The sequence below is a fragment of the Canis lupus genome, chromosome 7 (genome assembly GCF_048164855.1).
Source record: "Canis lupus baileyi chromosome 7, mCanLup2.hap1, whole genome shotgun sequence".
Classification (NCBI taxonomy): domain Eukaryota; kingdom Metazoa; phylum Chordata; class Mammalia; order Carnivora; family Canidae; genus Canis; species Canis lupus.
In genome coordinates, this window is record NC_132844.1 from 70928588 (window position 1) to 70953050 (window position 24463).

The 24463-nt window shown below is 43.1% G+C and overlaps 2 protein-coding genes across 5 annotated transcripts in view; both read right to left on the minus strand.

Moving 5' to 3' along the window:
• Positions 1-466: 466 nt before the first annotated feature.
• On the minus strand, positions 467-2109 carry LOC140636361 (butyrophilin-like protein 1). The gene is made up of 3 exons (XM_072831605.1): positions 1896-2109; positions 1577-1777; positions 467-1277 (listed from the first exon to the last, which is right to left on the minus strand). Exons 1-3 carry the CDS (start codon positions 2044-2046, stop codon positions 1195-1197), a joined length of 435 nt encoding a protein of 144 aa, XP_072687706.1. The 5' UTR covers positions 2047-2109; the 3' UTR covers positions 467-1194.
• A 10601-nt stretch (positions 2110-12710) lies between these two features.
• Positions 12711-24463, minus strand: part of LOC140637261 (butyrophilin subfamily 1 member A1-like) — a 59306-nt gene continuing 47553 nt past the window's right edge. For 2 of the 4 annotated variants that reach the window (XM_072833573.1, XM_072833572.1), the window contains 7 exons: positions 20652-20933; positions 20333-20533; positions 20064-20084; positions 19945-19971; positions 18757-18783; positions 15000-15026; positions 12711-14583 (listed from right to left, as the gene is read on the minus strand). In XM_072833573.1, the coding sequence (XP_072689674.1) occupies positions 13898-14583; positions 15000-15026; positions 18757-18783; positions 19945-19971; positions 20064-20084; positions 20333-20533; positions 20652-20933 (1271 nt within the window). In that variant the 3' untranslated portion in view covers positions 12711-13897. The remainder of the gene's footprint in view (positions 14584-14999; positions 15027-18756; positions 18784-19944; positions 19972-20063; positions 20085-20332; positions 20534-20651; positions 20934-24463) is intronic. The other 2 variants (XM_072833574.1, XM_072833575.1) reach the window with 2 other exon arrangements.

Here is a 24463-nt window from a genome sequence, read left to right on the forward strand (position 1 = left end):
GTGTAAAGGAAATAAGAAGAGAAAAAAATGTGTGTATAGATACATATAAATAATAGGTATATATTTGATTATGAATATATAAGTGAAGGCAACCCAGTGGCTCAGCGGTTTAGCACCGCCTTCAGCCCAAGGTGTGGTCCTGGAGACCAGGGATCGAGTCCCACGTCGGGCTCCCTGCATGGAGCCTGCTTCTCCCTCTGCCTGTGTCTCTGCCTCTCTCTCTCTCCCTGTCTCTCATGAATAAATAAATAAAATATTTTTAAAAAGAATATATAAGTGAATATGAATGTTTATAAATATATATGAATATATTAAAAATGAATGAACATTAACTATTAAAAATAAGAACTAGTAAAAATATAAAGAAAGAATAAGAACTAGTGAGACTGCAGACATGTAGAATTAAAATATATGACAGTAAAAATAAAAAGGCAGGAGGGTGATAAACCAGTTTAATGAGTCAAGATTTATTATATAGAATTAGGAAAATTATCATAAACCCACATGACTGTAAGTATACAGTAAATATTGAATCTCTAGCTTGACTGCCAATTGAATTGAAATAATTGTGTATCTAGGTACACTGAAAAAGAAATAGATATAAATGTATAGATATATACATAACAAAAAGTTAGCAGAGGAGAAAGATACAATCATTAAAAATAACCAAAAAGAAAGAAAGAAAGCTGAATCTCAAGAGTAGTCAGTAAACAAATAATAAAAGTACTATTAATAATAGAGAAACATGATCCAGATATCACTAAAGCCAACAGAGGAGAAAACGGAATAATTAAAAATATTTAATCAAAACAAAATGCAGAAAAGGATAATAAAGAAACAAAGAGTAAAATGGTGAAATAAAATACCAAGATTTCAACATAAGTACAATTGTCTTGTGGCTCCCAGGTGCTGAGAACTCCTTGCATTGAAGGCTAATCAGCTAGCAATGTGACAGGAAGATCAACATTGGAATAAACCCAAGATGCACAACAGACTCCAGGAAGCACCATCACCCCCAGGTTCCCTAGCACTGAGTGGGAAGCAGAGGCCCAGATGAGGAAAGCCCATGGAGCAGGTTCTGCCTCCCACCAGCTTCCACTTCTGCCCCAGGGAAGGGTCCACATGTCTGTGCCTGAAACAAGGAGAGGGGACACCTTGGCTTAGGTGACAGGTGACCCAAGGACATCGGGACAGTTACTTACCAGACAGGTAAACAGATTTCCTCCAGTCTGAAAGGCAACACAGGAAACAAGTGAGCTGAGAACACAGAATGTCTCCTACAAAAGGGACATAGAAAGTTCTCAGCAATATCTGCTTGGAATTCATCTGAAAGAAAGTGGAAAATAAGCATGAACTCTCATCCCTAAGAACAGCAAACACTGCACCTGGAGAACCCACAAAAGGACCTCTCTGTATCCTAGAAGAAGGCCTAACTCCAGATCCATCGAGACTCCACAGCTCCAGCTGTCCTCTCTGGACCTCCTCAGCCACTTGCTCCAGGCCAAGGGCCCTGCTGTCGGCTCATCCTCTGCACCAGCTGCCACACTTACAGGCCTTGACCCCTGTCCTGCCTTACCTCTGTCCTTCAGCACCTTCTCCTTTGTCTGCTGGTCCTCCTCCTTGTCCCTGTGCAGTTTCTCCCGTTCCTGCCTCTCCTGCTGCTTTGCAGTATGTTCTCTCTTAGTGTAGTAGGCAGCCCCAAAGATTAGGAGTGTCAGCACGGTCAGGGTCACCATGAAAGCTGGCTTCCAGGGAGAAGTCTGGGGGAAGAAGGGCTCTGGGCCCAGCCAGACACCCCATCATGGGTATGGCCCAGGACAGCTCAGCCCAGCACACCCAGAGACCTCCCCTGCCAATCCCCTCCTGCCCTCCTGGGAGCAGGAAGTAGCACTGACCTGGAATGAAAATGGCCATCACCTTCTCCTGGCCCAGGATGGGGTTGAGGACCGAGCAGGTCACGTTCCCTGAGGAGCTGTCCCTCACCACCAGAGCAGCCTCCACACTGTACAGTCCTTCAGCATCTTGGGCATATGTCTCAGAGAACATCAGGAACTTCTCCCCACTGAGGGCTCGCCACTGCACCTAAAGCTTTGGGAACCACCCCAAGGCCAAGATCTACTGTCAGGATGAATAAAAATTAAAGGTAAGAACTTATTGTTCCTGTTGAAAATTAGCAAAGAGAGTCCCCTCCCTTCCTTTTCTTAGCATTTACTATAGGAAACTTCTGATTGTGGGTGCTTTCTCCCCTCATTGAAATGTATGTAAGTCCTTTGAAAAAAACAGATCTTTTGCCAGCTTTGTGATCCAGGAATGTCTTTCTCAAGGACCTGGAAGCCCTCTTTTTGAAGTGTTCACACCAAGGAAAACAGCACCCCTCTCTCCCAGTTCCTGTGCCAGGGTAGGAGCCAACCCCAGCAGGCACCAGGATCCAAGTGTAAAAGTGTAAAACTACCTCCTGCCATAAAGACAGAAGAATTTTTCTCGGTATAAAGCCAATTAGCTAACATATGTGGTCACACCACTTACCAAATAAACCTGAGGTGAACAATTTGTGGTAGATAGTGCTATCACATCGCTTACATGAGGGCTACTTAACTGTTGATCCTGAGAACATGTATGTAATGAATTGTGGCTGCATGGCTATGGAAAAGGTGAGATTTTTTTCCATCATTTCAATCTCTTAGTAGATTTTGAGGCAAATCACATTTTGGCTATATGCTAATTCAATAATAAAAAGGTGTGTCTTCCCTACTATCTTTGTGAAGATTCTAGGTTGGGAGATTTATATATATATATATTTTTTTTTTTTTGGCGTTTCATTTGCCAATATGTAGTATAACACCCAGTGCTCATCCCGTCAAGTGCCCCCCTCAGTGCCCATCACCCAGTCACCCCATCTCCCTGCCCACTTCCCCTTCCACTACACCTTGTTCATTTCCAGAGTTAGGAGTCTCTCATGTTTTGTCACCCTCTCTAATTTTTCCCACTCATTTTCTCTCCTTTCCCCGATAATATCTTTCACTATTTTTTATATTCCTTATATGAGTGAAACCATATAATAATTGTCCTTCTCTGATTAACTTACTTCACTCAGCATAATACCCTCCAGTTCCATCCACCTCAAAGAACATGGTGGGGGTTAGGTTTTCTTTTTTTAATGATCGCGGGGAAAATTAAAGAAAGCGGGCCAGGCAGTAGGTCCAAGAGTGCTTTAATGGAGAGCGTTCCCGGGCAAGGTTCCATGACTCTGAGAGGAGACCCAAGTCAGGGAAGTCGCGCAGGAGGGAAAGGGTGTGTCTTTTTTTTGGGGGGGGGGGTCTTTTTTATGCCTGTGCAAGTTAAGAAAAAAAAATGGGGTGGTTAGGGACATGTGGTTTTATGTGATAAGGTGAGGCAGGGTCCATGATCTTGCTTTTGGCTGATTCTGGTGTTTTTCTTCTTTTAGGCGGGTCTCCATCGCAAGTTGTTTGTGACTTGATAAGTTTTAGGAATTTATCCGGGGTGACATCTGGGGGAAGGGTGACCCCACCTATTAGCCTTAGGTCATCCATTTTGGAGAGGCCCTATCTCGGTCTGCCCAACAGTGGGTACTCATCATTTCTAAGGGCTGAGGAATAGTCCATTGTATACATAGACCACATCTTCTTTATCCATTCATCTTTCGGTGGACACCGAGGCTCCTTCCACAGTTTGGCTATTGTGGACATTGCTGCTAGAAACATCGGGGTGCAGGTGTCCTGCTGTTTCACTGCATCTGTATCTTTAGAGTAAATCCCCAGCAGTACAATTGCTGGGTCGTAGGGCAGATCTATTTTTTTAACTCTTTGAAGAACCTCCACACCGTTTTCCAGAGTGGCTGCACCAGTTCACATTCCCATCAACAGTTCAAGAGGGTTCCCCTTTCTCCACATCCTCTCCAACATTTGTGATTTCCTGTCTTGTTAATTTTCACCATTCTCACTAGTGTGAGGTGGGATCCTATTGTGGTTTTGATTTGTATTTCCCTGATGGCAAGTGATGCAGAGCATTTTTCATATGCTTGTAGGCCATGTGTACGTCTTTTTTGGTGAAATTTCTGTTAATGTCTCTTGCCCATTTCATGATTGGATTGTTTGTTTCTTTGCTGTTGAGTTTAATAAGTTCTTTATAGATCTTGGATACTAGCCCTTTATCCGATATGTCATTTGCAAATATCTTCTCCCATTCTGTAGGTTCTCGTTTAGTTTTGTTGACTATTTCTTTTGCTGTGCAGAAGCTTTTTATCTTGATTAAGTCCCAATAGGGATCCCTGGGTGGCGCAGCGGTTTGGCGCCTGCCTTTGGCCCAGGGCGCGATCCTGGAGACCCGGGATCGAATCCCACATCGGGCTCCCGGTGCATGGAGCCTGCTTCTCCCTCTGCCTATGTCTCAGCCTCTCTCTCTCTCTCTATCATAAATAAATAAAAATTTTTTTAAAAGTCCCAATAATTCATTTTTGCTTTTATTTCCCTTGCCTTCATAGATGTATCTTGCAAGAAGTTGCTGTGGCCAAGTTCAAAAAAGGGTGTTGCCTGAGTTCTCCTCTAGGATTTTGATGGAATCTTGTCTCACATTTAGGTCTTTCATCCATTTTGAGCTTATCTTTGTGTATGGTGTAAGAGAGTGGTCTAGTTTCATTCTTCTGCATGTGGCTGTCCAATTTTCTCAGCACCATTTATTGAAGAGACTGTCTTTTTTCCAATGGATAGTCTTTCCTGCTTTGTCAAAGATGAGTTGACCACAGAGTTGAAGGCCCATTTCTGGATTCTGCATTCTGTTCCATTGACCTATGTGTCTGTGTTTGTGCCAGTACCACACCATCTTGATGATCACAGATTTGTAGTACAACTTGAAATCGGCATTATGATGCCTCCAGCTCTGGTTTTCTTTTTCAATATTCCCCTGGCTATTCGGGGTCTTTTCTGATTCCACACAAATCTTAAGATGATTTGTTCCAACTCTCTGAAGAAAGTCCATGGTATTTTGATAGGGATTGCATTAAATGTGTAAATTTCCCAGGGTAACATTGACATTTTCACCATATTAATTCTTCCAATCCATGGGCATGAAATATTTTTCGATCTCTTTCTGTCTTTCTCAATTTCTTTCAGAAGTGGTCTGTAGTTTTTAGGTTATAGATCCTTTACCTCTTTGGTTAGGTTTATTCCTAAGTATCTTATGCTTTTGGGTGCAATTGTAAATGGGATTGACTCCTTAATTTCTCTTTCTTCGGTCTCACTGTTACTGTATAGAAATGCCACTGATTTCTGGGCATTGATTTTGTATCCTGCCACACTGCCAAATTGCTCTTTGAGTTCTAGCAATCTTGGGGTGGAGTCTTTTGGGTTTTCTAGGTACAGTACCATGTCATCTGCGAAGAGGGGGAGTCTGACTTCTTCTTTGCCAATTTGAATGCCTTTTACTTCCTTTTGTTGCCTGATTTCTGAGGTTAGGACTTCCAGTACTATGTTGAAGAGCAGTGGTGAGAGTGCACATCCTGTGATGTTTCTGATCTTAGGGGAAAGGCTCCCAGTGTTTCCCCATTGAGGATGGTATTTGCTGTGGGCTTTTCACAGATGGCTTTAAGATGCTGAGGAATGTTCCCTCTATCCCTACACTCTGAAGATTTTTGATCAGGAATGGATGTTGTATTTTGTCAAATGCTTTCTCTGCATCTATTGAGAGGATCATGTTGTTCTTGTTTTTTCTCTTATTGATGTGATCTATCACGTTGTTTGTTATACGAGTGTTGAACCAGCCTTGTGTCCCGGGGATAAATCCTACTTGGTCATAGTGAATAATCCTCTTAATGTACTATTGGATCCTATTGGCTAGTATCTTGTTGAGAATTTTGGCATCCGTGTTCATCAGGGATATTGGTCTGTAATTCTCCTTTTTTGGTGGGGTCTTTGTCTGGTTTTGGAATTAAGGTGATGCTGGCCTCATAGAACGAATTTGGAAGTACTCCATCTCTTTCTATCTTTCCAAACAGCTTTAGTAGAATAGGTATGGTTTCTTCTTTAAACGTTTGATAGAATTCCCCTGGGAAGCCATCTGGCCCTGGACTTTTGTGTCTTGGGAGGTTTTTGATGACTGCTTCAATTTCCTCCCTGGTTATTGGCCTATTCAGGTTTTCTATTTCTTCCTGTTCCAGTTTTGGTAGTTTGTGGTTTTCCAGAAATGCATCCATTTCTTCTAGATTGCCTAATTTATTGGCGTATAGCTGCTCATAATATGTTTTCAAAATTGTTTGTATTTCCTTGGTATTGGTTGTGATCTCCTCCATTTCATTCATGGTTTTATTACTTTGAGTCTTTTTTCTTTTTAATAAGGCTGATTAATGGTTTATCTATCTTATTAATTCTTTCAAAGAACCAACTCCTGGTTTTGTTGGTCTGTTGCACAGTTCTTCTTGTCTCTCTTTCATTGAGTTCTGCTCAAATCTTTACTAACTCTCTTCTGCTGGGTGTAGGTTATTTACTGTTCTTTCTCCAGTTGCTTTAGGTGCGAGGTTAGTTTGTGCATTTGAGTTTTTTCCATTTTTTTTCTTTTTCTTTTTTTAACTTTTATTATTTTTATTTTTTATTTTTTATTTTTTATTTTTTAATTGGAGTCCAATTTGCCAACCTATAGCATAACACCCAGTGCTCGTCCCGCCAAGTGCCCCCCTCAGTGCCCATCACCCAATCACCCCAACCCCCCGCCCACCTCCCTTTTTTCCAATTTTTTGAGAGATGCTTGTATTGCAATGTATTTGTGTCTTAGGACTGCTTTTGCTATATTCCAAAGATTTTGAACGGTTGTATCTTCATTCTCATTAGTTTCCATGACTCTTTTTACTTCTTCTCTAATTTCCTGGTTGACCCATTCAATCAGGTTGCTCTTTAACTACCGCATGTTTGGGTTTTTTTCCAAATTTCTTCTTGTGACTGAGTTCTAGTTTCAAAGCATTGTGGTCTGAAAATATGCAGGGGACAATCCCAATATTTTGGTATTGGTTGAGACCTGATTTGTGACCCAGTATGTGGTCTATTCTGGAAAAAGTTCCATGTGCACTTGAGAACAGTATTCAATAGTATTCAGTTGCGTTTGGATGTAAAGTTCTGTATATATCTGTGAAATCCATCTGATCCAGTGTATCATTTAAAGTCCTTGTTTCTTTGATGATGTTGTGCTTAGAAAAACTGTCATTTGCAGAAAGTGCTGTGTTGAAGTCTCCTACTATTGGTATATTATTATCTAAGTATGTCTTTACTTTGGTTATTAATTGATTGATATACTTGGTAGCTCCCACATTAGGGGCATAAATATTCATGATTGTTAGGTCCTCTTGTTGGATAGACCCTTTAAGTGATACAGAGTCCCTCTTCATCTCTTACTACAGTCTTTGAGATAAACTTTAATTTATCTGATTGAGGATTGCTACCCCAGCTATCTTTTGAGGACCATTTGAATGGTAAGCGGTCCTCCAACCTTTTATTTTCAGGCTGTAGGTGTCCTTAGGTCTAAAATGAGTCTCTTGTAGACAACAAGTAGATGGGTCTTGCTTTTTTATCCAGTCTGAAACCCTGGGTCTTTTGATGGGATCATTAAGCCCATTCACATTCAGAGTTACTATTGAAAGATATGAATTAAAAAAAAAAGAAAAAAAAAGAAAGATATGAATCTAGTGTCATCATAATACCTATTCAGTCCCTGTTTTTCTGGATTATTTCTTTGGGCTTCCTCTTTCTTTTACAGAGTCCCCCTTAATATTTCTTGCAGAGCTGGTTTGGTGGTCACATATTCTTTCACTTTCTGCCTATTATAGAAGCTCTTTATCTCTCCTATTCTGAATGAGAGTCTTGCTGGATAAAGTATTCTTGACTGCACATTCTTCTCATTTAGTATCCTTAATATATCCCTTTCTGGCCTGCCAGGGCTCTGTGGAGAAGTCTGCTGTTAATCTGATATTTCTCCCCATATAAGTTAAGAGTCTCTTGTCTCTCGCTGCTTTAAGGATTTTCTATTTATCTTTCAAATTTGCAAGTTTCACTATTAAATGTCGAGGTGTTGAATGGTTTTTATTGATTTTAGTGGGGGACCTCTCTATCTCCTGATCTGAATGCCTGTTTCCCTCCCCAAGTTAGGGAACTTCTTAGTTTGATTTGTTCAAATACACTTTCTGGTCCTCTGTCCCTTTTGGCACCCTCTGGAATCCCAATTAAACATAGATGTTTTCCTTCTGAGGCTGTCATTTATTTCCCTTAACCTTTCCTCATGGTCTTTAATTGTTTTTCTCTTTTTTTCTCAGCTTCCTTCCTTGCCATCAACTTGTCTTCTCTGTCACTCACTCTTTCTTCTATCTCATTAACCCTCATTATTAGGACCTCCAGTTTGGATTGCATCTCATTTAATTGATTTTTAATTTCGGCCTGATTAGATCTAAATTCTGCAGTCATGAAGTCTCTTGAATACTTTATGTTTTTTTACAGAGCCACCAGTAGCTTCATAATTGTGCTTCTGAATTGGTTTTCTGATGTTGAATTGTAATCCATATTCTGTAACTCTGTGGCAGAGAGTACTGTTACTGATTCTTTCTTTTGTGGTGACTTCTTCCTTCTAGTCATTTTGCTCAGTGCAGAGTGGCTGTTTGAAAGGGCTGAGTCAAGAATATCAACCATGACCTAAGTAAATTTCACCCTAGATGATTCTGATGAGGTCAGAGACCAGAAAATGAAAACAAAGAGCTGAACAAAAGAAAACAAAAGGACCACTAAAGTGAAAAACAAATTTTAAAACAAAGTAGTAAAAAATAAAAGACCAAGAATCCCAAAGAAGAAGAAAAAGAAAGAAGAGAAAAAAAGCAAAAGAGGAAAAAAAGAAAAAAAAGAGAAGACTTAAAAGGGGGGACTGGAAGATGGTGGTGAAGAAATTGTAGTCGAGAGAGAATGTAATCTACCTGAGGGGTTCTAGGGAGTGAGCCTCTTGGTTCTGACTGTATTAAGTTCTGTATGTTAGAAGATGCTCAGTCCCAAATTTATATAAACCAGCAATGCTATTTAAAATTAGCAATGCAGGGATCCCTGGGTGGCGCAGCAGTTTAGCGCCTGCCTTTGACCCAGGGCGCGATCCTGGAGACCCAGGATCGAATCCCACATCAGGCTCCGGGTTCATGGAGCCTGCTTCTCCCTCTGCCTGTGTCTCTGCCTCTCTCTCTGTGTGTGTGTGTGACTATCATAAATAAATTTAAAAATTAAAAAAAAAAACTAAACCAGCAATACTTGTAGAAAGCCCCAACACTGACCACCAAAACATAAATGAGATAAAAGAGGAGGGCAGAATGGGAATGAAAAGAGAATATAATCTCACAGAATGAGCCAGCATGGTATTCCACTTGGTTCTGGGTGCATGCTGGTCATGTTTTAGAAGGTATTAACTTCGGGCATTGTAGAACAAAGGAAGCAGAAAAAAACAAAAAACACAAAACAAAAAACCATATCTCATATATCTCCCAAAATTAAATTGAGTATGTTGAATAGAATCTAGAAGTGGAAAATATATCTAAGATTTGTAATTGTAGAAATATGACAGTCAAGAAGGAGGAAACTTAAAAATGAAGAGGTGGTAAAATTTTGTAGTTAAGGTGGGAAAAGAGAAAAAATAGTGGACATTTTTAGTCTGATATAAAAACGAGTTGTACTGGAAGAAGGAGAAAAAAAGGAGGGGACCCCCTAGTTCTATATACTATAAATCCCTGGACTTCCCCTGGAGTTTTCCAGCGCTGCTCAGTCAAGGACTTGCTCTTCCCCTGTCCTTCCAGCTGATCTTCTGGGGGAGGGGACTGCTGTGCTGATGCTCAGGTGTGTGCACCTGGGGGAGCTGTCTCGCCCCCTGCCAGGTGCCGGGCTCAGTGGGAGCTGTTCATCCCGTGAGGCCCCGCTCAGTCCCAGGCACAGTGTGAAACAAGGAGGAACACCACCACTGGTGGCGGACAGCTCCCCAGCCCTAGAGTCAGCTTCCCCAGTAACCACCCACAGTCTCCCAGTCCACACTGGCCTGGATATTGGGCGGGGCGGGGCGGGGGGGAAGGGGCGGCTGACCTGCACAGCTCTGGGGGCACCTGACAGCAGGAGGGTCCTGCTGTCCTGGGCCCTCCCCGCCTCCACCACCACCCCCAACAGGCAGGAGCGTCCTCACCATCCTGGGCCCTCCCCACCACCGCCTGAGGCGGGGGGGAGTGGAGGATCCTGGGCTGAGTCCCGGGGAGCCCTGGGCTCCAGGGTCTGCTCTGCAGGAATCGTGCTTTTCACAGTGTCTAATGAGCTTTCCCTGTGCCAGATCATTTCAAGCAGCCAACACCTTTTACATGTAGGTAAAGATTTGTTGACTTCAATTCTAATAGTTCAGGGCGCCCACGGCTCAGGTGGTTGTGCATCTGCCTTCAGCTCAGGGCAAAATCCCGGGTCCTGGGATTGGTTCCCAAGTTCCACTCCCTCCTCAGTGGGCTGTGGGCTTCTCTCCTTCCCTGTGCCCCTCCCCCTGCTTGTGCTTTCTCACACTCTCTCTCTCTTTCTGTCAAATAAATAAATAAATAAATAAATAAATAAATAAATAAATATTTTGAAACTACGAATTCTAACAGTTCATGGTGGGCAATTAGAGGCACTTCCTTTTATTACAGCAGGTGGCAGAATAACACAGGGTTTGGTTTCTCTTACCAGCGCTGCCTTCCTGGCAGCTCAAACCAGGCTCAAAAACCAAAACAAAACAAAAGGAAAAAAAAAAAAAAAACTGGAAATCAGACAACCAAGTAGGGGCCTTGGCTCCAGGTGCACCTCACAGTCCAGCGGGGGGATCCTCAAGCTCAGGTGCCCAGGGGTCCTGGGCGTTCTACTGCTGAACTCCCAAGGCAGTCAGGGCATAAAGTGTTTCTGCTTGTCTGTCTCTTTACCTTGCCTTTTCCTTCCCACCACTGCGCCTACTCAGTCACAAATGCCTTGCCTCAGAGGACCTTGCTCTGAGGCTTAACGGCTATGGGGTCCTCCACATGCAGCCCACTCACCCCTCTCCACTTCCACACTCTCTGCCAGAGGAGTCATAGTCATTGCCACCACTGCAGAAGCCAGGGCAACAGGCCCCAGCATTGCTGCCAGGGCTATGTTCTCCATGGGTCCCAATCTGCATCCTTTCAGATGTAAACATGAGTGGATCTCTTCAGCATCTGAGTAGACTGTGCAGAAGAACCTTGTTGGGTTTTGGATGTCCTACTAGTTTTAAACTGAAGGGGAGAGACAAATGGAGGGCCTCAGGCTGCCATGATGTTGACCTCACTCCTCCCAATAATGATGATTTTAATCATTCTTTCTGGAATTACATGGGCAGTTTGTCCATTTGTTTCAAAAGATTACTCTTATTTGTTTGGATAATTCATATCACATCCATACCTTCCTTTTCTCTACATTTCAAAGGAAATATGCCCATAGCCCATCCAAAAGTAGTCCAGTGTCATAAAGCCACAAGGTATATGGAAGGGAGAGAAAATATCTCAGATAATATATTAATATATAGAGTACTTAAAATATATACAAAGATCTTGAGGACTATACTTATGACTTTATTGTTGGAGTGGACCATTTTAATAAATCTGAAAAATTCTCCACTACCCTTTTCCACATACTGTGAACAGTACAGTGCCGTCCTCCAAGATACAGTTCAGTTTAGATGTTCATGTCAGTCAGTGTCAGGTCAGGAGGAGAAATCACATTAGTCATTTTAACAGGGAAAATTTGATATAAAGAAATATTATCTATCAAAAGATGTTTAACTGGAACACCTGGGTGGCTCAATGGTTGAGCATCTGCTTTTGGCTCAGGTCATGATCCCAGGGTCCTGGGATCAAGTCCCACATCGGGCTCCTTGAAGGGAGCCTGCTTCTCCCTCTGCCTATGTCTCTCTGTGTGTCTCTCATGAATAAATAAATAAAATCCTTTTTTTAAAAAAAAAGGTGTTTAATTATGAAGGAGATAAAAGAAAACTCTAAGGAAACCAGAAATAGGAGATATAGGAAGCAGAATCTATTTCTAGGGCTGAAGGCATTTGGAAGAGAACAAGACTGAGATTCTCTTTATTGGAGAAGGTGGAACCAAGGACTGCAGGAAGGGAAAGAAGTTCATCAACATGCCACAGGCCAAGACTGCTGGGCAGGAAAACTTCCATTAGAGAACTAGCAAGATTCCCCAGGAAGCAGCCATCTAGAATAGAGCCTGCCCCAATGCCATACTCATTCACCAAAAGGTGAGAGAAGCTATATTTTCTCCAGGCCACTGGTAGCAGCATCTTAGGATCAAGGGAAAAAGCACCAGAACAAGAAGATTTTTCCTCTGCTGTCTAGCTGTGTTCCCTCTGGTGCACTGTACTGACAAAGGCTAACATTCTTCCAAATGGCAAGAAGGAAACTATAATGGGATCTTGCTTCAGGATCAACAAGTAGGGAAAATACAGAGTAGATAGGACAACCCCAAGGCAATGAATTGATAATGGACACAATCCACACCTTTAGTTACTCAGCTTCCATGTACACCAGTTTACCCACATTGGAACTTCTATTGGAACAACATTGGAACAACACAACTATACCTTTTCACCCATCTACAAAGCTACACTAAGTGAAGAAGTTCTCACTCTTCCCCCAAAATGAAACAGACAGGCAGTCTCAGTCACTGAGTCCAACAGTGTTTCTATTTATTCCTTAAGTTCAGCCACAATTACATAGAATATATTTTAAATATAACCACTGACAACTTGAAGAAAATCACAAGGATAAGAAGAAAAGAGGAAGAAAATAGATAATAAGTACAAATAAACACATCTATGTGACAAGAAGGAGAAAATATGAAAAGCTACTACAGTCCTTTTTCTGTTATTGATCACAGGCAGGAACTGATAGCTGTGACTTCCTTCTTCCATTTCCAATTCTGTGTCTTCTCATCTCTCCCAGAACCACAGCAGGTCAGCGTTCTCTATCTGTGGAGGGAACATACCTTCGTGTCTGAAGGTCTGAGTCCTCATTAGTCTGGCTTCCTTTTATTTATTGTGGTTTTCTATCATCCTTTACCATTGGATTTGGAAGATCCTGGAACTGTGCTCATGATCAAAGCTTTCTGCAATGCAATTCACCTGGATCCTGAAAACCCTCTTCTTCATTAACATCTTTATTCTGGTAGCAATTCTGTTCCTTCTAACTGGAGCTGACACACAAGGAGAACCCACATCCTTCTCCTTAATTCACTGAATTAATACAGCACTAGTATTTCAAAACATAGATATTTACCAAGGTTTGATAGGGTAAGTACATTTCGTCCATCCCAGAATAGGAAGTATATACAGTAGAATATTAGACTCCACTCCTTGTAAAAGTCCATCAGCCTTTCAATTCTCCAGAAATTGTTGCATGGCCAACATCTCTGGTAAGAGTGCACATTTCCCAAAATAGAGATGATGAGCCACCCAGAGCCTCTGAGTTCATCTGCACAACTCAAGCTAGACATAGTAAACACCACTTAATTCTGCATTCATTCACCATCATTCTCATTTCATATACAAACAATATAAAGACTCCATGAAATAATTTAATTTCATTACCAAAAGAAAATGAATTCCAATAGCAAAATTCAGCCTACCCCAAACCAGCTCAAACAGTCAGTATTTATCTTCTAATACCTCAGCATTAAGGCATGAACTGACTATTCTCATAACCACAACCCAGCAGTCTAGTCTACATCCAGAGCAGGAGGGTAAGACACCAGGTCATCCAGGACTAACCTCGGAGATTATTGCCCCAGGGAGTCTGCAGCTTCAGGAAGAACCACCATGAGGAGTCTGAGACAGTGTTGGGGCTCTATGGAAACATAGCCTCAGGGCTACAGGAGAGTAATGGAGATTCAGCCCCTGGGAGAGCACCATCAACACCAGACCCTGAGCTGAACCCCTCCTCTGAGAGGCTCATAGGTTCCTCCAAAGAAGAAGGGGGATTGTTAAGGGGCACAGGAGTCTCTGCAGGCCCACTCACTATGGAGCAGATGGTCAGGAACACATCTTCTGAACTCAACCTGAAGTATGGAAACAGAGTCCCAGAGGATGAAGCTAGAGAGAAGGAGAAAATGTGGGAGCCATCAGTCATGTTATAAAAGGAGACCTCACCTTCTTCACCTTCTTTGAGGTCCAGAAAAATCCCTATCCTGTGAGGAAACTGCCTAAGGGATAGCTGAGTCCCAGAGCGGTCACAGGCACAGAGACTTTTTCCATACTTCCCCACAGCCCAGAATCCCTTTTCTGGAAGCTCTTTGTACCACCCCTCCCTATTCACATCTCCCCTACAAACCCCGAGAGCCCACTCCCCTCTGCTTCTTTTGCTAATCTCCACCTCCCAGAAACAGCATCCTGATGTTATAGCCCCACAGCCCAAGATGCTTGGAACACCGCTTTCTTCTCCGATCTCACATGTGTCCTTCCAGGTCACACTAGTCTTTTCATCAGAAACAGCAAGGTTGGGATGTGCAGACTCTGGATCCAGAGTGACAGACACTGTAAAGAGAGTTGCCAATCATGCCAGATCTTTCCCTGTTCCATAACAAGAGCACACAACCACCACCACCGCTACCACCCTAGACACCTAGCTGCATGCAGGGATGGATAAGCCTCATGAAATTAGAGCCTTGTGACTCAACTCTCTGAGCAGAAGTAACTCTACTGATCTGGGGGTTGGATATGTCACAGGGCACTTGAGGACCAGATTGTACTCTAAGGACTGAAGGGTATCTCTTTAGCATCCAACATTCAGCCACATCCATCAATTCCAGCTAATGTGACTTTCAATGCCCCAACCCCCACCACCATCAATGATGATGCCAGCATCTGTACCAACACAGCAAACAGAAAAAGATGTCAACAGCCATGGGGGTAGCAGTAAGAGCACCCGAAAAGAACTTAAAGTAACTCACAGGCCTGGAACATCTTCTTCCGCCAATCTACAAGAAAACCACATTTCCCAAATGTGAACCACAAATCAGAGATTTGAAGAGACTGTATATATCAGTGTCAATAACTAATCTTCTGAAATACACCAATGGAAGAGTTACAGGGAAAATCTTTTGGAAACATTCATCTGATGAATTCATTTCTTTTTCATACACACACACACACACGCACACACACACACACCCCTATCTGCTTCAGCCTTCCCATGAAAGCAAAGCCATAAAGCTTAACACCATTGAGAGATTGGATAATGACCTGAACAAAAGGTTCTATTTCCAGATTTCACTATCGAATTATGCTTTCTCAATCCCTGGCCACACATCCATCCTGAAAGCTAGGTTTTCTTGAAAAAGAATTGCGGGGATCAAAATTTCTGAGGCCTCCATTTATTTATCAAGAAGCAATTGAACTGAATTTGTAGGTTGACCTGAAGCCATGGTGGAAACAACACAACATGGCGGAACTGCACTTGAGGGATGACTATAAGCCATGGGTGAGGAGAACTCAGGATACACCTTTAGAGAAATCTTGCCCAGTCAACTCAGGATACACCTTTAGAGAAATCTTGCCCAGTCAAAGGGTAATGGAGAGGTTTCAAGGAAGAGAGAGAGAAAAGTTCAAAGCAGGAAAAACATACATCTAGTGAGAGGACAGACACTAGTGAATTCTCTACCCCTTTTCATGGAGTATTGGGAGAAAAACATCCCTATATGGGGAAACCAAAAATGTTGGGTCTAGTTATCTGCTTCCCCCTATAATCACCCAAAAAGATCAAAAGCATCAGGAGACACCCAATGTGGTCAATCCACAAATATGGCCACGTCCTAAGTCCCAGAAAGTACAAATATGTTATGGCAGAGAGAAGCTGTAGATGTGATTAAGGACTTCAGGGGCACCTGGGTGGCTCGGTTGGTTAAGTGTCTGCCTTCAGCTCAGGTTATGATCCCAGGGTTCTGGGATAGAGCCCCTGAGGAGGGCCTCCTTCTCAGTGGGAGTCTGTTGCTTGTCCTTCTCTCTGTTCCTCCTCTCTGTGCTCTCTCTTACACTCTGTTCTCTCTCTTTAGCTCTCTTTAGCTCTCTCTCTCTCTCTCAAATAAATAAATAAATAAAATATATTTTTAAAAGATTAAGGAATTTCAAATGGGGTCAGGGAGGGGGCAACAATAATGCCCCCAAACACCTAGATGGAACCCAAACCCAAGTATCCTAAGGACCAGGTCAAGCTACCCTCTGCAGACTGAGGACATGGACTGAAGAAGAGAGAACACGGGGATCTCCTCCCACAGTGACTCAGGGCCACATAAACTCCAACTTTCATATTCTCTCTTGAGAAGAAGAAAAGAAGCTAACTGATCAAAGCAAAATTTATATATGTCATAAGACCCTGAAAAGTCTGCAGTGGGAGAGCTGTTACTTCCAACAGGGCAGATTCCAGAACAAAATTAGAACACTTATAAATATAAGAATAGGATATCTTCTTGAATATTTAGTGCAAATAGTGACTACTATTCTCACCTATACAAATTTACTCAAATAAAGGCTATGTCTAGCTCTATTGATTTGCTTACAGAAACAAGATCACATAAAATGGGCTGATCATGCGACCCTTTGAGGAAAGGGAACTTTAATTTACTTGTTCTTCACCAAGACAGCAGTTGACACCCAATTATACATTTCCATGTGACAACAGACATAGATTAGCAAAGAAGAGAAAACAAGAGGAGAAGGAAGGAGAGTTGGCATTTCATTCTGAGACTCTACAATGTATTCAGAGCTATGCTATACACTTCATTACCTTAAGTGCATTCCTCACTTCATTTCCACAGCAAGACTTACAATTCTAAATTATTTTTCCAATTTTGTGAATAATATGGGATCAGACATTAATTCACTTCACACTATGATCCCATCAATATGAAAATGCTGATTCTACTGTAAAGGTGTCTGTCCTGACAAAATACAAAGGTATATAAGGTATACTTTAAAACACATGTATTTCAATCCAGCAGAGAAGGAGGAAATGCTAAAAGAAGACTATTTGATCCTCGTTTTTAATAAATAAATCCCAAGAATCAGTGATGCTGTCTGAGGAGCTTTCATCACACATCTGCTCCGCAGGCCTCCTTCACCCTTGGCTCCCCCTTCTCTCTCACAATAATTACCCCTGATTGTGAGCAAAACAGCTGGAACAAAAAAGCACATGTTACATGAGTTCAAACAGCCCAGATTCTCAACTCACTCCAGTGCTAAATGGTGATATGAATAACCTTTCATTGCTTTAGCATCCCCTGGACCACACTCCCGTCCCAGTGCTGCTGGAAGGTTGAGTTGTCTCATTATCCAAAGCAAACACAGTTAAATGATTACTTCAAAACAGGTTAAAATAAATACATCTTTTCAGAAATCTCTCGAACACCTGCCAGGAGTTTATTACTTTTAATGCACCCAAATAACTTGCACACCCTTTGTGTACCTCCTACTCAAATCTTCAAGGCTGTGGTTTGTGGTCTCTCTTCCACCACTCTGAGCCACCCAAAATCTCTCCAAGAGGAATCACAGGCTCTCTATTTTCTTTCTCAGCTCCTCCTCTCTTCCCAACCAACCTTTCCTTCCCTAATTTGCTCCCAACTTTTCTCTGATAAACAATTTTCACTCCTCTAAGTTCCTCCTCTTGCAATCTTCACACATTGCCCCAATAAACCCAGCCAGTATCAAGCCCATCAGATAAATCCAGATTCTCCTAAAAGGAGATATAATGGTTGTGAACAATTATAAGGTCCTGTTCTTCCAAAAAAATTAATTTCTTGCCTCTGTTCCACAAGCATATACATAGCATTTTGTATATAATTGCAGATAGCTCACAAACTCACTAGCAGGAGTCCATAAATACCCTGGTGGCCCTGGATCTTAGATTCAGAACAACTGACCTAAAATACTTCTGGAGCAACTGGGTGGCTCAGTTGGTTAAGCATCTGATTTGACTTTGGCTCAGGTCATGATCTCAGGGTCATGAGATTGAGCCCCACCTCAGGCTCCTTACTGAGCAAGAGTCTGCTTAGGATTCTATCTCTATCTCTCTATCTCTCTCGCTTACTCTCTCTCTCTCTCTCTCTCAACCTACCCCCACCCCGTTAAGTCAATCAATCAATCAATCAACTACTTCCACAACAACCAAGGAGGTTTGGAGGAAGAAATATCTACCTTGGACAAGGAGTCAGACCATGAGGAAGCAAAATGAAGACTACCAATCCTAGAGGACTAGCAAAAAAAGAGAAAAACCAAAACTAGATCCAGAAAAAGTAGGAAATTCAGGGTAAAATGGATTCAGAACCAAGGATCACCTTAGGAAGACCTGAGTCCTAAGCAGGCATGCATGATTTCTGAAATCTTCTAGAGACAGGTATTTCTGATCTACAGTCATTATCATTTTCCAATTGTCCTTATAAATAACCACTGTGTTTTCATTGCACCAACAAAAGTATCAGTTGAACAAGGTGTGTTCAGAGGGTGTTGCTAACCCTAACACTGATCTGAGAAGAATGGGTCAGAATAGAGGCAGATCTGTGTTCCCAAGGACAGTCCCTACAGTCTTCAGAAGGAGACCACAAACGTGACAAAGAGAACAGGGACACCAAAACTGTCCTGTTATGGGGTCCACTGACAGAAAGGGGACAAAGTTGAGGTTGGGGAGGTAAGGTCACAGGAAACTGAGTCACTTACCTGCATACAGCTGTGCTTTTCTCCAGGCTGAAAGGGAACACAGCCAGGTGAGACCTCAGCCAGAACAAGTCAGTTCAGCATTGCTCTACTGGCCCTTGCCTCCCCTCTGTGCTACAGGTGACACTAGCTGCAGAGTGGTGCAGAGTGGGGAAAGGCTGGAGAGATGAACTCCTGCCACATGCTGACAGCAGAGTGTTGTGGGAAATTCCCTGGACCACAGGTCAAGAAGTCTAGTTCCACCTCTGTCTGCTGCTGCTATGTGACCTTACCAAGCCATTTAGTGTCCTGTGCCTTAAAACCACAAAAGTTTTTATTCTATCTGCTTTCACTTTTTCTTTGAGGGATGCCTGGGTAGCTCAGCAGTTGAGCGTCTGCCTAGCTCAGATGTGATTCTGGAGTCCTGGGATCGAGTCCCACATCGGGCTCCCCTCGGGGAGCCTGCTTCTCCATCTGCCTATGTCTCAGCCTCTCTTTCTGTGTCTCTCATGAATAAATAAATAAAATATTTTTAAAAAATAAAATATTTTAGAGAATAAAATATACATTATTCCATAATTGTAAGAAATCATTATTGCATCCAACGTTTTCCAGCAAAGAGATATATGGGAAATAATACAAAAGGGGAGATGAATTAAGGACAGGATACTAGGTGAACTCCAGGATAAAAGCGACGAAACTTTCTCAAAAAATACATCACTATTCTGGAGCATTGGCAGCTCATCTTATCACATTCCATCAATCATCTACCCAATCCTCTACCCATTATTTTTAGATTAGCACCTCTAGAAACTGGAGAAAAAAAGGCTCTCCTTGATAGTGGAGGGGTCACTCCTAAACTTAATGACCCATTTATTCCTATAGTTTCTTTAATAAAATCTCAGAGCATCCAGGCCAACTGAGAACTAGCTGCATCGAAGCCTGAAATGCTAGCAATGTGACAGGTAGATCAGCATTGGAATAAACCCAAGATGCACAACAGACTCCAGGAAGCACCATCACCCCCAGGTTCCCTAGCACTGGGTGGGAAGCAGAGGCCCAGATTAGGAAAGCCCATGGAGCAGGTTCTGCCTCCCACCAGCTTCCACTTCTGCCCCAGGGAAGGGTCCACATGTCTGTGCCTGAAACAAGGAGAGGGGACACCTTGGCTTAGGTGACAGGTGACCCAAGGACATCTGGACAGTTACTTACCAGACAGGTAAACAGATTTCCTCCAGTCTGAAAGGCAACACAGGAAACAAGTGAGCTGAGAACCAGAATGTCTCCTACAAAGGGGACACAAATACTTTTGAGAAAAGAATAGAACCTACCAAGATCTGCTTGGAGTTCTCCTGAAAGAGAGTGAAAAATAATCATGAACTCTCATCCCTAAGAATAGGAAAGATTGCACCTGGCGAACCCATAAATGAACATCTTAGTATCCTAGCAGTTATAGTTCGAGTTCCATCGAGTCGCCACAGCTCCAGCTGTCATCTCTGGACCTCCTCAGCTACCTGCTCCAGGCCAAAGACTCTGCTGCTTGGCTTATCCTCCACATCAACTGCCACAACGGTCTACATTGGTGCCTGTCCTGCCTTACCTCTGTCCTTCAGCACCTTCTCCTTTGTCTGCTGGTCCTCCTCCTTGTCCCTGTGCAGTTTCTCCCGTTCCTGCCTCTCCTGCTGCTTTGCAGTATGTTCTCTCTTAGTGTAGTAGGCAGCCCCAAAGATTAGGAGTGTCAGCACGGTCAGGGTCACCATGAAAGCTGGCTTCCAGGGAGAAGTCTGGGGGAAGAAGGGCTCTGGGCCCAGCCAGACACCCCATCATGGGTATGGCCCAGGACAGCTCAGCCCAGCACACCCAGAGACCTCCCCTGCCAATCCCCTCCTGCCCTCCTGGGAGCAGGAAGTAGCACTGACCTGGAATGAAAATGGCCATCACCTTCTCCTGGCCCAGGATGGGGTTGAGGACCGAGCAGGTCACGTTCCCTGAGGAGCTGTCCCTCACCACCAGAGCAGCCTCCACACTGTACAGTCCTTCAGCATCTTGGGCATATGTCTCAGAGAACATCAGGAACTTCTCCCCACTGAGGGCTCGCCACTGCACCTGGGGTTTTGGGAACCACCCTGAGGCCATGCACATCACTCGGATTCCATCCTCCTCTGGCCCTTGGATGCGCACTTGAGGAGCAGAACCCACACCTGTGAGAGAGAAGCTGGAGAGCACAGAGAGGCCAACCAGAGCCTGGGGATGCCAGCAGAGCATTTCTGTGCCCAACTCCAGAGGTAGCATTGCATTCTAGGGGCTCTATGAGGAGTGGTCCCTGCAGGGAGCAAAGCAGTAGCTCTGCTTCAGGAAACAGAAGGAAAGACCACGGGGACCTGCAGCAGCCACAGAGGGTAAAGCTCTTCTCCCCAGCCATGAGAGTGGGAGAGTGGGAAGTCCATCACCCAGAGTAACACAATAAGGAATTTGGTCCTATATTCCATCCTTCTCTGCTCTTCTCCCCTCACACACTCTCCAGGGCATCTGCCTGCACACCCACTGCCCCTTGGTAAAATCACTTCCACCACTGACAACCCTATCTACTTCCTGATCTCCCACCCTAATATCCACATCCCTGGGGTTAGCTCTGCTATGATTCCTCACAGATGCTTCAAATTCAAATCCTGAACTGATTTGTATTTGTCCCCCTCTGTGATAGGCTGATGATGAAAATATCCCCAATCCTTCAGACTTCTTTACATCCAGCTCGTCCTCTGCCACATATTGTTAGTGCCTTCACACTCTGCTGCTGGGCTCCTTCATGTGACTTGACTCAGCCACTGAGAGTTCAGAGAATGTGGCTCCAGCAGAGGTTGGAAACTGCTTGTGACATCGCCTTGCCCTCTGCTATGGGAGGTAGGTGCTCAGGCTAGCACAGCCTTTCAAGCTGAAGCTGTCCTAGATCAGCCAACAGCCAGCTGAACAACACCTATGTGAGCAAACCCAGCCAAGTTCCACTGTCAGGACAAAATATATTAAAATTAAGAGGCTTACTGTCCCGGTTTAAAATAAGGAAAGAGGGCAGCCTGAGTGGCTCAGCGATTTAGCGCCACCTTCAGCCCAGGGCGTGATCCTGAAGACCCAGGATTGAGTCCCACATCAGGCTCCCTGCATGGAGCCTGCTTCTCCCTCTGCCTGTGTCTCTGCCTCTCTCTCTCTCTGTCTCTCGTGAATAAGTAAATAAAATCTTTTAAAAAATAAAATAAGGAAAGAGAGCCCCTTTCCATCCTTTTTCTTACAGCATTTACTATAGGAAACTTGTTATATATAATATATATATATATATATATATATATATATAATATATATATATATAAAGGAAACTTGTAATTGTGGGTGCTTTCTCCCCTCTTTGAAATGTATGTAAGTCCTTTGTGACAACTAGATAGGCCTTAGGCCAGCTCTGTGATCCAGGGATGTCTTTCTCAAGGACCTGGGAGCCCTCTCTTTGAACTGTTAACACCAAAGAAAACGCAACCCTCTCCCCGCTTCCTGTGCCAGGGTAGGAGCCTAACTTCAGTGGGCACCAAGATCCAAGTGTAAAAACATGTCCTCTCATAAAGATGGAGGAATGTGTAAAAAACAAACTAATTTAACTTTTGTTTGTCTGGGAAGCTCTTCATCTCTCCTTCTATTGGTTTGCTGAATAGACTGAATGATACACTTGCTGGATAGAATATTCTTGGCTGCAGGTTTTTTCTTTTCACACTTAGAATACATCATGCCAGTCCTTTCTGGCCAGTAAAGTTTCTGTTGAAAATTCCACTGAGTAACATGTGGAAATGTTGAATCACTATATTGCACATCTGATGAATATAACACTATATGTTAACTACACTGGAATTAAATTTCTTTAAACAAATTTTAAGATGGGGCAACTGGGTGGCTCAGTGATTGAGTATCTGCTTTCAGCTCAGGTCGTGATCCTGGGATCCTGAGATTGAGTCTCCGCTTCTCCCTCTGCCTGTGTCTCTGCCTCTCTCTCTCTCTCTCTCTCTCTCTCTGTCATGAATAAATAAATAAAATATTTTTAAAATATTTTAAGATAGGGATCCCTAGGTGGCGCAGCGGTTTGGCGCCTGCCTTTGGCCTAGGGCGCGATCCTGGAGACCCAGGATCGAATCCCACATCGGGCTCCCGGTACATGGAGCCTGCTTCTCCCTCTGCCTATGTCTCTGCCTCTCTCTCTCTCTGTGACTATCATAAATAAATAAAAAAAAAATTTTAAAAAAAATATTTTAAGATAGGCTAATTTCTTTTTCCTCAGGATAAAGCTGATTAGTTAACATAGATGATTACCCCAATTTCCAAGTAATTATAGGGTGTATCATCTGTGACAAATGGTGCTGTCAAGTCTACTTATTTGAGAGATAGGAATTGTTCATCCTGAGAACATGTATGTAATGTAATGATTGTGTCTGCATGGCTATGGAAAAGAGTGAGATTTCTTCTGTCATTTCAATATCTTGGTAGGTACTCATGATGAACCTCACATACTGGTTAATGTTAATTCAATAATAAAGCTGTTTTCTTTCCCTTATATCTTTGTGAAAAATATTTCTGGGTTGAGAGATTTTGTTTTTAATTAAATTTCCCATATATTACCAAAGATGTACCAGTAAGTCCAGTTAAGATTAGCCAAATGCAGCTAAGATGTGCTGAACTCCTTTAACACCCAGATTAAATAAATGGTTGTTGCTATATGCCACTGAGCTTTCCATGCGTGTATTACACAGCATTGTTACAGAAATCAGCAACTAACACATAATTACCAATATTTCTGTGCCAGAAATTTTAAGATGGGGCACCTGGGTGCCCCAAATTGCCCCCTCAAAAAAACCCTGGGTTTCTCTGCCATCCCTTCCTCCCACCCCACAAACCCTCTGCATCTCCCAAATCTACTCATTCAGTTGTTTCTACTTTCCAAGGGATCCTTGGGTGGCTCAGTGGTTGAGCATCTGCCTTCGGCCCAGGGCATGATCCTGGAGTCCTGGGATCGAATCCCACATCGGGCTCCCTGCATGGACCCTGCTTATCCCTCCGCCTGTGTCTCTACCTCTCTCTGTCTCTGTGTCTCTCATGAAAAAATAAAATAAAAATCTTAAAAAAAAAAAGAAAGCTTTACTTTCCAAATCTCTCTGTTGCCAGATCCCACCTTTCCCACCCCACTTCGTTTACGTGAATTCAGGCAGCCAACCTATCTACCCTGTAAGTACATGTTCTGCTCCAGTCTTGTTCACCTTCCATATACCTTCCCTTACAGCTGTCAAATAAACCTCCCCACATACACACCTCCCTAAATCACTCTGCTTATAATTTCCTCAGTTCTGTATCCAAACTCCATGGCACAGCAAACAAAGCCTCCAATAGTCTGGCATTGCCCTCACACACATAAAATCCCTCTCCACTTCTTCCCTAATCATATCACCTACATCCATCACGGCAGACACGCTCCAACCCTAGGACTATTTGAAGAATTCCTCATAAACAAGATCACCCTGCTCTTTGTGCCCCTCACGGAGTTCATCAACCAAAAGGGCTCTTTAGAACACTGTCTGCTTCACTCAAGTATCTGCTCAAGTGTGTATTCCTCATGAATTTTTCCTGATCAATCCTTTCTCTGCACCCATGGACCAGGAACACCTCTATATTCCAGGATTGTCACCTCTCACCACCCTCCCACTCA

Coding starts and splice junctions, on each gene's coding strand:
- LOC140636361 (XM_072831605.1), bottom strand. CDS start 2,046: ATGTTCTCTGAGACATATGCCCAAGATGCTGAAGGACTGTACAGTGTG. Junction 1,778..1,895: donor GATGGCCATTTTCATTCCAG/GTCAGTGCTACT, acceptor GGCTGGGCCCAG/AGCCCTTCTTCCCCCAGACT. Junction 1,278..1,576: donor GAAGGTGCTGAAGGACAGAG/GTAAGGCAGGAC, acceptor TCCCTTTTGTAG/GAGACATTCTGTGTTCTCAG.